Here is a 13,823-nt window from a genome sequence, read left to right as displayed (position 1 = left end):
CCCACTGATGAGCGTCAGCTGCTGATCCTCCGCCACCTGCTCTTCCGTCTCTTGGAGGTTGGGTTCGTCCCGGCTCCTTCATTCATCGCTGCGGCACATAAATGTTGTAGGAGGAGAGTGATTGTCAGAAACCTCCGGGCTCCATTGTGCTCAGATCTAAGGAGCCGTGTCTGAGCCCCCCGTCCACTTCCCACCTGTCAGCCGGCCCGCCTGGACGCTCGCATTTCCCTCTTGGTCCATATCCCAGCTCGCCATCTCTGCGGGGATCTGGTTTCTCGCCGGGACAATGGCCGCGGTCTTGCATGATCGGATCACAAGTGGTTAAGTTTAATTAAGTTTGTTCGGATACCTGGCCAAGTGACGCACGGAGGGGGCCGCGGCCCCGGGGACGACAAGAGGAACCTTGTTCCACGCACACAACAAGAATCTCATTAACTTCTCTCAATTTGTCGTCTTTGTGTTCCTCCTCTCTGAATGTCCCCTGAAGACTTTCTGAAGTTTCATTGTTACCTCCTCCCCCCGCGACATCCGGAGATTTCCGTATACTGTACCACCCATCCTCTGATAGCCGATCTTTCCACACACCACACTCATACATGACCTGTGCGTGATCTCAGCCCACCCAAGTCTGCCACTTTCCCCCTCATGCCATAGCCAGGTGCATTACATCCAGTCCATAGTGATAGCCGCCATTGTGTTTGGTTCACTCACTTCACAAACAGCGGGTGAAATAGGTATTGAAATATAAAGATGCTATTGACATGAAATTCTCCCCAGATGTTTGTAACAACCTATAAAAAGGTGTCTCATTACCAAGGCGCCACACAAGAAACCTCTCATTGTGGATAAAACCAGTGAGCTGTCTCAAGACCTTGGCAACCTTATTGTTGCAAAACATTCTGGTGCATTGGTTACAGGAGAATTTCTAAACTACTGAAGGTTCTAGTGAGCGCTGCTAGGGTGATAATCTGCAAGTAAGAGCATAATTTCACCCTAAACCGGCCACGACCAGGTGCTCCCTGCAAGATTCCACCCTAAACCGGCCACGACCAGGTGCTCCCCGCAAGATTCCACCATAAACCGGCCACGACCAGGTGCTCCCCGCAAGATTCCACCATAAACCGGCCACGACCAGGTGCTACCCGCAAGATTTCACCATAAACCGGCCACGACCAGGTGCTCCCCGCAAGATTCCACCATAAACCGGCCACGACCAGGTGCTCCCCGCAAGATTCCACCATAAACCGGCACGACCAGGTGCTCCCCGCAAGATTCCACCATAAACCGGCCACGACCAGGTGCTCCCCGCAAGATTCCACCATAAACCGGCCACGACCATGTGCTCCCCGCAAGATTTCACCATAAACCGGCCACGACCATGTGCTCCCCGCAAGATTCCACCATAAACCGGCCACGACCAGGTGCTCCCCGCAAGATTCCACCATAAACCGGCCACGACCAGGTGCTCCCCGCAAGATTCCACCATAAACCGGCCACGACCAGGTGCTCCCCGCAAGATTCCACCATAAACCGGCCACGACCATGTGCTCCCCGCAAGATTTCACCATAAACCGGCCACGACCATGTGCTCCCCGCAAGATTCCACCATAAACCGGCCACGACCAGGTGCTCCCCGCAAGATTCCACCATAAACCGGCCACGACCATGTGCTCCCCGCAAGATTCCACCATAAACCGGCCACGACCAGGTGCTCCCCGCAAGATTCCACCATAAACCGGCCACGACCAGGTGCTCCCCGCAAGATTTCAGACAGAGGAGTGAAAAGAATTATCAGAAGATTTGTCCAGGAGTCAAAGAAAACCTGTGGAGAGCGACAAAGACCTGGAATCAGCAGGTTCACAGAAGACTAAGCATTGCACTCACCCTCCATGACCTGTCTGCACGCTCGCCACCCAAGACTCCATGACCTGTATGCACGCTCACCACCCAAGACTCCATGACCTGTATGCACGCTCACCACCCAAGACTCCATGACCTGTATGCACGCTCACCACCCAAGACTCCATGACCTGTATGCACGCTCACCACCCAAGACTCAATGACCTGTATGCACGCTCACCACCCAAGACTCCATGACCTGTATGCGCGCTCACCACCCAAGACTCAATGACCTGTATGCACGCTCACCACCCAAGACTCCATGACCTGTATGCGCGCTCACCACCCAAGACTCAATGACCTGTATGCACGCTCACCACCCAAGACTCCATGACCTGTATGCGCGCTCACCACCCAAGACTCCATTGCTGAACAAAAAGCATGTACAAGTTGCTCAACAACATTTAGACATGCCTGTGAAGTACTGGGAGAATATAGTCCAGTCAGACAAGTCCAAAACTGAACTCTATGGATCCCATAATACGCACTAGGTTTAGAGGCCAAAAGGCAACTGCATATCACCCCAAAAACACCATACCAACAGTGAAATATGAAGGTTGAACATCATGGTGGTGTGGGGCTGTTTTTCAGCATACGACACTGGCAAACTTCATATAATTGAGGGAAGGATGAGTGGACAAATGTACCGAGACTTTCTTGAGAAAAATCTGCTGCCATCTACCAGGATGATGAAGATGAAATGAGGGCGAACATTTCTGCAACACAAAGAAACTCTCAACTGGTTTCAAAGAGCGAAAATTAAACTGCTAGAACGGCCGAGCCGATCACTGGACTTGAATCCTACAGAAAATGTATGGAAGGAGCTAAGGCTCAGAGTTCATAGAAGAAGCTACAGAAGCTTCAGGATGTGAAGAGTGTGTGTGGATGAACTGGTCAAAATTACCCCTGAGCAATGCCTGCGACTAGTGTCTCCATAACATAATTTATGGACATCTATAGTTTGATTTCTTTGCCTGTGTGGTTTGGATGGGTTGTTACCGATATCTGGCAGAATTTCATGTCAATAGCACTTTTAGAAATATATTTACTTGGAAAATTGGTGACGTGTTCAATACTTTTTTACCTGCTGTATATACATGAGACAGCAGAGTCAGTGTGTGCATACGTTGCTTATCCTGTATTATACTTCAGAGCTGCAGTCACTGTGTACATACATTACATTACTGATCCGGAGTTACCTCCTGTATTATACTCCAGAGCTGCACTCACTATTCTGCTGGTACAGTCACTGTGTACATACATTACATTACTGATCCTGAGTTACCTCCTGTATTATACTCCAGAGCTGCACTCACTATTCTGCTGGTGCAGTCACTGTGTACATACATTACATTACTGATCCTGAGTTACCTCCTGTATTATACTCCAGAGCTGCACTCACTATTCTGCTGGTGCAGTCACTGTGTACATACATTACATTACTGATCCTGAGTTACCTCCTGTATTATACTCCAGAGCTGCACTCACTATTCTGCTGGTGCAGTCACTGTGTACATACATTACATTACTGATCCTGAGTTACATCCTGTATTATACTCCAGAGCTGCACTCACTATTCTGCTGGTGATGCCTCATTGGTTATCCCTCAGGTTTTTTTTTTTAGAGCCATTTAACCCTATAATACTATAGATTACATTTTTTAGTATGTAATGTTTTTCCATTCTGAAATTTGTGGTTTTTGAAGGGTTAACCGCCCCCCTCCCACCTTTCTACTATTTTCTTCTAGTCTGAGCTAATTAGGCATCTGCCCAGGACTGGACAAGGTGCAGGAATGTGAGCGCTGCTCTGGGCGCACTAATCACAGAGCATTCCTCTTTTATTGGGCGCTGGAGGAAGTCTGTGGGCAGAGGGCAGCCGCAGCCTTTGATGTCTCTGCTCTGTTCATGTCTTTCTTCTCCTCTGCTGGTGTAATAGAATAAGCAGTGATCACTTTAACAGAGTCCTCCTCCTCCTCTTTATTCTCTCTGTCCCCCTCCTCCTCCTCTTTATTCTCTCTGTCCCCCTCCTCCTCCTCTTTATTCTCTCTGTCCCCCTCCTCCTCTTTATTCTCTGTCGCCCTCCTCCTCCTCCTCCTCTTTATTCTCTCTGTCCCCCTCCTATTCCTCCTCTTTATTCTCTGTCCCCCTCCTCCTCCTCTTTATTCTCTCTGTCCCCCTCCTCCTCCTCTTTATTCTCTCTGTCCCCCTCCTCCTCCTCTTTATTCTCTCTGTCCCCCTCCTCCTCTTTATTCTCTGTCGCCCTCCTCCTCCTCCTCCTCTTTATTCTCTCTGTCCCCCTCCTATTCCTCCTCTTTATTCTCTGTCCCCCTCCTCCTCCTCTTTATTCTCTCTGTCCCCCTCCTCCTCCTCTTTATTTTCTGTCCCCCTCCTCCTCCTCTTTATTCTCTCTGTCCCCCTCCTCCTCTTTATTCTCTCTGTCCCCCTCCTCCTCCTCCTCCTCTTTATTCTCTCTGTCCCCCTCCTCCTCTTTATTCTTTCTGTCCCCCTCCTATACCTCCTCTTTATTCTCTCTGTCCCCCTCCTATTCCTCCTCTTTATTCTCTCTGTCCCCCTCCTATTCCTCCTCTTTATTCTCTCTGTCCCCCTCCTATTCCTCCTCTTTATTCTCTCTGTCCCCCTCCTATTCCTCCTCTTTATTCTCTGTCCCCCTCCTATTCCTCCTCTTTATTCTCTCTGTCCCCCTCCTATTCCTCCTCTTTATTCTCTGTCCCCCTCCTATTCCTCCTCTTTATTCTCTCTGTCCCCCTCCTATACCTCCTCTTTATTCTCTCTGTCCCCCTCCTATACCTCCTCTTTATTCTCTCTGTCCCCCTTCTATTCCTCCTCTTTATTCTCTGTCCCCCTCCTATTCCTCCTCTTTATTCTGTCCCCCTCCTATACCTCCTCTTTATTCTCTCTGTCCCCCTCCTATTCCTCCTCTTTATTCTCTGTCCCCCTCCTATTCCTCCTCTTTATTCTGTCCCCCTCCTATACCTCCTCTTTATTCTCTCTGTCCCCCTCCTATTCCTCCTCTTTATTCTCTGTCCCCCTCCTATACCTCCTCTTTATTCTCTCTGTCCCCCTCCTATTCCTCCTCTTTATTCTCTCTGTCCCCCTCCTATTCCTCCTCTTTATTCTCTCTGTCCCCCTCCTATTCCTCCTCTTTATTCTCTCTGTCCCCCTCCTATTCCTCCTCTTTATTCTCTCTGTCCCCCTCCTATTCCTCCTCTTTATTCTCTCTGTCCCCCTCCTATACCTGCTCTTTATTCTCTCTGTTCCCCGCCTATTCCTCCTCTTTATTCTCTCTGTCCCCCTCCTATTCCTCCTCTTTATTCTCTGTCCCCCTCCTATTCCTCCTCTTTATTCTGTCCCCCTCCTATACCTCCTCTTTATTCTCTCTGTCCCCCTCCTATACCTGCTCTTTATTCTCTCTGTTCCCCGCCTATTCCTCCTCTTTATTCTCTCTGTCCCCCTCCTATTCCTCCTCTTTATTCTCTCTGTCCCCCTCCTATTCCTCCTCTTTATTCTCTCTGTCCCCCTCCTATTCCTCCTCTTTATTCTCTCTGTCCCCCTCCTATTCCTCCTCTTTATTCTCTCTGTCCCCCTCCTATTCCTCCTCTTTATTCTCTCTGTCCCCCTCCTATTCCTCCTCTTTATTCTCTCTGTCCCCCTCCTATTCCTCCTCTTTATTCTCTCTGTCCCCCTCCTATTCCTCCTCTTTATTCTCTCTGTCCCCCTCCTATTCCTCCTCTTTATTCTCTCTGTCCCCCTCCTATTCCTCCTCTTTATTCTCTCTGTCCTCTTCCTCCTATTCCTCCTCTTTACTCTCTCTGTCCTCTTCCTCCTATTCCTCCTCTTTATTCTCTCTCTCCTCTCTCCAGAAGGAGGAGTGCTAATTTGCATACCCTTTTCCCAGGGAGCTTTGCCTGGTCAGTGGGTCACCTGCGCTTCTCTTTACTGCTTGCTGTAAAGTGTGGTGTTGTGTTGCAGGTCCCCAGTCTCTGTGAAGATCTCCTGTCCTCGGTGGATCAGCCTCTGAAGATCGCTCGGGACAAGGTTGTGGGCAAAGACTATCTGCTGTGTGACTACAACAGAGATGGCGACTCCTACAGGTGATCCCCGGTGCTGCAGGCTGCTGGGTGTGATCTGACCCCCCACCTGGCGTCCCTTTAATTCCCCCTCTCACCTTCCTTACCCGCAGGTCACCGTGGAGCAATAAGTATGACCCTCCCCTGGAAGATGGAGCCATGCCGTCCGCCCGTCTGCGCAAGCTGGAGGTGGAAGCCAACAACGCCTTCGACCAGTACCGCGACCTGTAGGTCGTCCCCTGCCGGGGCTGTGGGGGAGGGGCGGCCGCTGCGTGGGACGATGATTGCATCCAGATTCCTTTGTTTGGTAGTCGAGCACCAGGGCAACGCAGAAACGGTGGCTCGGACCCAGCGCGGGCGGCGTGATGTCATTATGAGGTCATCGACGAGTGCGGTCTCCGCAATACCGCCGACAAGCGCTTCTCCAGCTGCCTGGGCAGAGCGCGCGGCTGAGTGTCGGGCCCCGGGGGACCCGCACTGCTGTGTATGCTTCTATTCCTATGGAGATACAAGTCAGCCCCCGGCTCCGGGAAATGACTGGACCCCCAAAATACACATGATTCACGCTGCGCTGGGAGGGTCCCGTGAACGGCACCCTGACCTGCACCAGACGGCCACATCTATGGCTGAAAGCTGGTGTATGACCACAGGGACACATCCTCACCAAACCACTCGGGTCAGTGCAGCAAACACTGCAGGAAACAGCAAGCCTGTAGAAGGACAACTGCTATACCGCCTAGCTGGGGAGGCAGTACATCACCAGACCCCGAACAAGGGGGAGCGCAAGGAGATGTCAGCTCTGAAAATAGTGAGTGCAGCTCTGGGGTATAATACAGGATGTAACTCAGGATCAGTAATGTAATGTATGTACACAGTGACTGCACCAGCAGAATAGTGAGTGCAGCTCTGGGGTATAATACAGGATGTAACTCAGGATCAGTAATGTAATGTATGTACACAGTGACTGCACCAGCAGAATAGTGAGTGCAGCTCTGGAGTATAATACAGGATGTAACTCCGGATCAGTAATGTAATGTACATATAGAGTGACTGCACCAGCAGAATAGTGAGCGCAGCTCTGGAGTATAATACAGGAGGTAACTCAGGATCAGTACTGTATGTACACAGTGACTGCACCAGCAGAATAGTGAGTGCAGCTCTGGAGGATAATACAGGATGTAACTCAGGATCAGTAATGTAATGTATGTACACAGTGACTGCACCAGCAGAATAGTGAGTGCTGCTCTGGGGTATAATACAGGATGTAACTCAGGATCAGTAATGTAATGTATGTACACAGTGACTGCACCAGCAGAATAGTGAGTGCAGCTCTGGAGTATAATACAGGATGTAGCTAAGTAAATGCTTGGTTTATGGCGATGTCTCTGGGTAATGGTTATTCTGGTATATATTTAGGATTATGCCCCCTATGGACTTCAGCTGAGCATGCTGGGAGTTGTAGACTGATCTCAGCTGAGGACGCTCTTATTGCCCCTAGTCCTACGTTGATCCTGCAGTGATTCCTATATGTTGGTGTGGGGTCCAGTAGACTGTTGCCCCCTCGTACTGGTGGGCGCTCGGCTGCTCACAGTGGGGGATTTGCTGGTGTGAGTCGAGGACACGGCTCCTGCTCAGGTTTCCTCTCGGATGTGCCGATGTTCTCTGGCCCGGGCTCAGCTCTGACTCCAGGGTCTCGGCATGTCGGCCGGGGGGCTGCACCTGTGCGTCCTTGATAGAATTTCACTGCTTATACCTGAGCGGGTCGGCTGCCGTCATTTTGGGCCGCGCCAATCACTCTGCGGTCACTAACAGATGAGGAAGAAGCAGAGCTACAGCAGCAGAAAACCAAGTCTGGCTGGAGCTTGTAGTTGCTCGGCTGAGCTCTGCTCGGCCGGGCTCTGCTCTGCTCGGCCGGGCTCTGCTCTGCTCGGCCGGGCTCTGCTCTGCTCGGCCGGGCTCTGCTCTGCTCGGCCGGGCTCTGCTCTGCTCGGCCGGGCTCTGCTCTGCTCGGCCGGGCTCTGCTCTGCTCGGCCGGGCTCTGCTCGGCTCGGCCGGGCTCTGCTCGGCTCGGCCGGGCTCTGCTCGGCTCGGCCGGGCTCTGCTCGGCTCTGTGGTCTGTGGCCTCGGCTCTGCAGGCCCAGCTCTGCCATGTGGTTGCTGTTAGCTCTGCTCGCTCGTCTCCGGGGATTTGTGCGGTTTCCAGACATCGTTTTAGCACATTCCTCAAATACCCACAAAGCCGTTATGTAAAATCTCATCAGCGGCGACCACATCAATCCCTGCGCTGCTCCCCCATCTCATCCCCGCGCTGCGCCCCCATCCAATCCCATCCCCGCGCTGCGCCCCCATCCAATCCCATCCCCGCGCTGCGCCCCCATCCCATCCCCGCGCTGCGCCCCCATCCCCGCGCTGCGCCCCCATCCCATCCCCGCGCTGCGCCCCCATCTCATCCCCGCGCTGCGCCCCCATCTCATCCCCGCGCTGCGCCCCCATCTCATCCCCGCGCTGCGCCCCATCTCATCCCCGCGCTGCGCCCCCATCTCATCCCCGCGCTGCGCCCCCATCTCATCCCCGCGCTGCGCCCCCATCTCATCCCCGCGCTGCGCCCCCATCTCATCCCCGCGCTGCGCCCCCATCTCATCCCCGCGCTGCGCCCCCATCTCATCCCCGCGCTGCGCCCCCATCTCATCCCCGCGCTGCGCCCCCATCTCATCCCCGCGCTGCGCCCCCATCTCATCCCCGCGCTGCGCCCCCATCTCATCCCCGCGCTGCGCCCCCATCTCATCCCCGCGCTGCGCCCCCATCTCATCCCCGCTGCCTCGCTGCTCCTCACGTTGTTAGGGAGGGTCTGAGGCCGCTGTGACCGTAGGACAGGGTCTGCCCCTACTCCCGCTGAGATCTACGGGCTCAGTCATCCCATTACCACGTGGTCAGGTCCACCTGGCAGCAAAGGGCATTCAGGTGCTATGTAGTGATGGGTCCTGCGGATGTTGGGAGTTGTGGTGATCATGTTTCGGAGCCGCTTCTGATCCGGCCTCTTGCTCCCGCAGGTATTTTGAAGGTGGCGTCTCCTCCGTGTATCTCTGGGATCTGGACCACGGATTTGCCGGAGTGATTCTTATCAAGAAAGCTGGAGACGGTTCAAAGAAGATCAAAGGATGCTGGGACTCCATCCACGTGGTGGAAGTGCAGGTAACGGCTCCCCCCTGTGGCCGCCAGATGCATGTCGGGGCCAGTGGCTGACGCCGGCTCACGTCCTTGTCTTTGCAGGAGAAGTCGAGCGGCCGCACCGCTCATTACAAGCTGACCTCCACTGTGATGCTCTGGCTGCAGACAAACAAGAGCGGCTCCGGGACCATGAACCTGGGCGGCAGCCTCACCCGGCAGGTAAATGATCGCCCGCAGCGCCAGGGCACGGCCACCGCAGGGTTAAAAGATCCCGACTCTTTGCTTCTGTTTTACTTCAGGATTTTCTCTCTTTCAGATGGAAAAGGACGAAACTGTGAGCGACTGCTCCCCGCACATAGCGAACATCGGGCGGCTGGTGGAGGTGAGAGGGGCACCTGTTACCCCCCGCAAAAATCGTTATACCACACGGGGAGACTGGAGGGGCGATCCCCGTACACGGGGAGACTGGGGGGCGCGGTCCCCGTACACGGGGAGACTGGAGGGGCGATCCCCGTACACGGGGAGACTGGGGGGGCGATCCCCGTACACGGGGAGACTGGGGGGGCGATCCCCGTACACGGGGAGACTGGGGGGGCGATCCCCGTACACGGGGAGACTGGGGGGGCGATCCCCGTACACGGGGAGACTGGGGGGGCGATCCCCGTACACGGGGAGACTGGAGGGGCGATCCCCGTACACGGGGAGACTGGAGGGGCGCGGTCCCCGTACACGGGGAGACTGGGGGGGCGATCCCCGTACACGGGGAGACTGGGGGGGCGATCCTCGTACACGGGGAGACTGGAGGGGCGATCCCCGTACACGGGGAGACTGGAGGGGCGATCCCCGTACACGGGGAGACTGGGGGGGCGATCCCCGTACACGGGGAGACTGGGGGGGCGATCCCCGTACACGGGGAGACTGGGGGGGCGATCCCCGTACACGGGGAGACTGGAGGGGCGATCCCCGTACACGGGGAGACTGGAGGGGCGATCCCCGTACACGGGGAGACTGGAGGGGCGCGGTCCCCGTACACGGGGAGACTGGGGGGGGCGCGGTCCCCGTACACGGGGAGACTGGGGGGGCGCGGTCCCCGTACACGGGGAGACTGGGGGTGGGGGGTGACGTGTTTCTTTGGGTTTTTTTCTCTTCTTTTCTTCCTTTGTTCGATAATCTTTGTTATTTTTCCCTCAGGACATGGAGAACAAAATCAGGAGCACCCTCAACGAGATTTACTTCGGGAAAACTAAGGATATAGTCAACGGGCTCAGGTACCGTACCGCGCACCATGCGGTCACTCACTCCCCGGCCGCAGGGTGATCCTCCAACTATTAACAGTGTCTGCAGTCACTGCCCTCATTGGGCCCATTCCCTCCCTGAGTTTGGTCGCAGACTCAGGCTCGCTCTTCCCTCATACCTCTCCTGTCTCCCTTGTGCCCGTTCTCTCTTCTCCTCCTCCCTCGTGTTTGCTCGCAGTCTCATGCCTCTTCTTCCCTCTCCTCCTCCCTCGTGTTTGCTCGCAGTCTCATGCCGCTTCTTCTCTCTCCTCCTCCCTCGCGTTTGCTCGCAGTCTCATGCCGCTTCTTCTCTCTCCTCCTCCTCCCTCGTGTTTGCTCGCAGTCTCATGCCGCTTCTTCTCTCTCCTCCTCCTCCCTCGTGTTTGCTCGCAGTCTCATGCCGCTTCTTCTCTCTCCTCCTCCTCCCTCGTGTTTGCTCGCAGTCTCATGCCTCTTCTTCTCTCTCCTCCTCCTCCCTCGTGTTTGCTCGCAGTCTCATGCCTCTCCTTCTCTCTCCTCCTCCTCCCTCGTGTTTGCTCGCAGTCTCATGTCGCTTCTTCTCGCTCCTCCTCCTCCCTCGTGTTTGCTCGCAGTCTCATGCCGCTTCTTCCCTCTCCTCCCTCGTGTTTGCTCGCAGTCTCATGCCGCTTCTTCTCTCTCCTCCTCCTCCCTCCTGTTTGCTCGCAGTCTCATGCCGCTTCTTCTCTCCTCCTCCCTTGTGTTTGCTCGCAGTCTCATGCTGCTTCTTCCCTCTCCTCCTCCTCCCTCACGTTTGCTCGCAGTCTCATGTCGCTTCTTCTCTCTCCTCCTCCCTCCTGTTTGCTCGCAGTCTCATGCCGCTTCTTCTCTCTCCTCCTCCTCCCTCGCGTTTGCTCGCAGTCTCATGCTGCTTCTTCCCTCTCCTCCTCCTCCCTCGCGTTTGCTCGCAGTCTCATGCCGCTTCTTCTCTCTCCTCCTCCTCCCCCGTGTTTGCTCGCAGTCTCATGCTGCTTCTTCCCTCTCCTCCTCCTCCCTCGTGTTTGCTCGCAGTCTCATGCCGCTTCTTCCCTCTCCTCCTCCCTCGTGTTTGCTCGCAGTCTCATGCCGCTTCTTCCCTCTCCTCCTCCCTCGTGTTTGCTCGCAGTCTCATGCCGCTTCTTCCCTCTCCTCCTCCCTCGTGTTTGCTCGCAGTCTCATGCCACTTCTTCACTCTCCTCCCTCGTGTTTGCTCGCAGTCTCATGCCGCTTCTTCCCTCTCCTCCTCCCTCTTGTTTGCTCGCAGTCTCATGCCGCTTCTTCTCTCTCCTCCTCCTCCCTCATGTTTGCTTGCAGTCTCATGCCGCTTCTTCCCTCTCCTCCTCCCTTGTGTTTGCTCGCAGTCTCATGCCGCTTCTTCCCTCTCCTCCTCCTCCCTCGTGTTTGCTCGCAGTCTCATGCCGCTTCTTCCCTCTCCTCCTCCTCCCTCGTGTTTGCTCGCAGTCTCATGCCGCTTCTTCTCTCTCCTCCTCCTCCCTCGTGTTTGCTCGCAGTCTCATGCCGCTTCTTCTCTCGTCCTCCTCCCTTGCGTTTGCTCGCAGTCTCATGCCGCTTCTTCTCTCTCCTCCTCCCTCGCGTTTGCTCGCAGTCTCATGCTGCTTCTTCCCTCTCCTCCTCCTCCCTCGCGTTTGCTCGCAGTCTCATGCCGCTTCTTCTCTCTCCTCCTCCTCCCCCGTGTTTGCTCGCAGTCTCATGCTGCTTCTTCCCTCTCCTCCTCCTCCCTCGTGTTTGCTCGCAGTCTCATGCCGCTTCTTCCCTCTCCTCCTCCCTCGTGTTTGCTCGCAGTCTCATGCCGCTTCTTCCCTCTCCTCCTCCCTCGTGTTTGCTCGCAGTCTCATGCCGCTTCTTCCCTCTCCTCCTCCCTCGTGTTTGCTCGCAGTCTCATGCCACTTCTTCACTCTCCTCCCTCGTGTTTGCTCGCAGTCTCATGCCGCTTCTTCTCTCTCCTCCTCCTCCCTCGTGTTTGCTCGCAGTCTCATGCCGCTTCTTCCCTCTCCTCCTCCTCCCTCGTGTTTGCTCGCAGTCTCATGCCGCTTCTTCTCTCTCCTCCTCCTCCCCCGTGTTTGCTCGCAGTCTCATGCCGCTTCTTCTCTCTCCTCCTCCTCCCTCGTGTTTGCTCGCAGTCTCATTCCGCTTCTTCTCTCTCCTCCTCCTCCCTCGTGTTTGCTCGCAGTCTCATGCCGCTTCTTCTCTCTTCCTCCTCCCTCGTGTTTGCTCGCAGTCTCATGCCTCTTCTTCTCTCTCCTCCTCCTCCCTCGTGTTTGCTCGCAGTCTCATGCCGCTTCTTCTCTCTCCTCCTCCTCCCTCGTGTTTGCTCGCAGTCTCATGCCTCTTCTTCCCTCTCCTCCTCCCTCGTGTTTGCTCGCAGTCTCATGCCGCTTCTTCTCTCTCCTCCTCCCTCGCGTTTGCTCGCAGTCTCATGCCGCTTCTTCTCTCTCCTCCTCCTCCCTCGTGTTTGCTCGCAGTCTCATGCCGCTTCTTCTCTCTCCTCCTCCTCCCTCGTGTTTGCTCGCAGTCTCATGCCGCTTCTTCTCTCTCCTCCTCCTCCCTCGTGTTTGCTCGCAGTCTCATGCCTCTTCTTCTCTCTCCTCCTCCTCCCTCGTGTTTGCTCGCAGTCTCATGCCTCTTCTTCTCTCTCTCCTCCTCCCTCCTGTTTGCTCGCAGTCTCATGCTGCTTCTTCCCTCTCCTCCTCCTCCCTCGCGTTTGCTCGCAGTCTCATGCCACTTCTTCTCTCTCCTCCTCCTCCCCCGTGTTTGCTCGCAGTCTCATGCTGCTTCTTCCCTCTCCTCCTCCTCCCTCGTGTTTGCTCGCAGTCTCATGCCGCTTCTTCCCTCTCCTCCTCCCTCGTGTTTGCTCGCAGTCTCATGCCGCTTCTTCCCTCTCCTCCTCCCTCGTGTTTGCTCGCAGTCTCATGCCGCTTCTTCCCTCTCCTCCTCCCTCGTGTTTGCTCGCAGTCTCATGCCACTTCTTCACTCTCCTCCCTCGTGTTTGCTCGCAGTCTCATGCCGCTTCTTCCCTCTCCTCCTCCCTCGTGTTTGCTCGCAGTCTCATGCTGCTTCTTCTCTCTCCTCCTCCCTCGTGTTTGCTCGCAGTCTCATGCCGCTTCTTCTCTCTCCTCCTCCCTCGTGTTTGCTCGCAGTCTCATGCCGCTTCTTCTCTCTCCTCCTCCCTCGTGTTTGCTCGCAGTCTCATGCCGCTTCTTCTCTCTCCTCCTCCCTCGTGTTTGCTCGCAGTCTCATGCCGCTTCTTCTCTCTCCTCCTCCTCCCTCATGTTTGCTTGCAGTCTCATGCCGCTTCTTCCCTCTCCTCCTCCCTTGTGTTTGCTCGCAGTCTCATGCCGCTTCTTCCCTCTCCTCCTCCTCCCTCGTGTTTGCTCGCA

General features: G+C 55.2%; 1 protein-coding gene across 1 annotated transcript in view; it reads left to right on the top strand.

Moving 5' to 3' along the window:
* The window catches only part of CAPZB (capping actin protein of muscle Z-line subunit beta), a 31,514-nt gene that overhangs the window by 7,825 nt on the left and 9,866 nt on the right, over positions 1-13,823 (top strand). The window contains exons 3-8 of the mRNA XM_073655364.1: positions 5,889-6,010; positions 6,100-6,213; positions 9,037-9,178; positions 9,257-9,373; positions 9,471-9,536; positions 10,346-10,422. Of these exons, the coding sequence (XP_073511465.1) occupies positions 5,889-6,010; positions 6,100-6,213; positions 9,037-9,178; positions 9,257-9,373; positions 9,471-9,536; positions 10,346-10,422 (638 nt within the window). The remainder of the gene's footprint in view (positions 1-5,888; positions 6,011-6,099; positions 6,214-9,036; positions 9,179-9,256; positions 9,374-9,470; positions 9,537-10,345; positions 10,423-13,823) is intronic.

This window comes from Phyllobates terribilis, unplaced genomic scaffold (assembly GCF_046119375.1).
Source record: "Phyllobates terribilis strain yellow unplaced genomic scaffold, ASM4611937v1 Scaffold_12__6_contigs__length_324123572, whole genome shotgun sequence".
In the NCBI taxonomy this organism is placed as follows: domain Eukaryota; kingdom Metazoa; phylum Chordata; class Amphibia; order Anura; family Dendrobatidae; genus Phyllobates; species Phyllobates terribilis.
The sequence above is the reverse complement of the archived record's forward strand: the minus strand, read 5'-3'. Positions and strand labels throughout refer to the sequence as shown.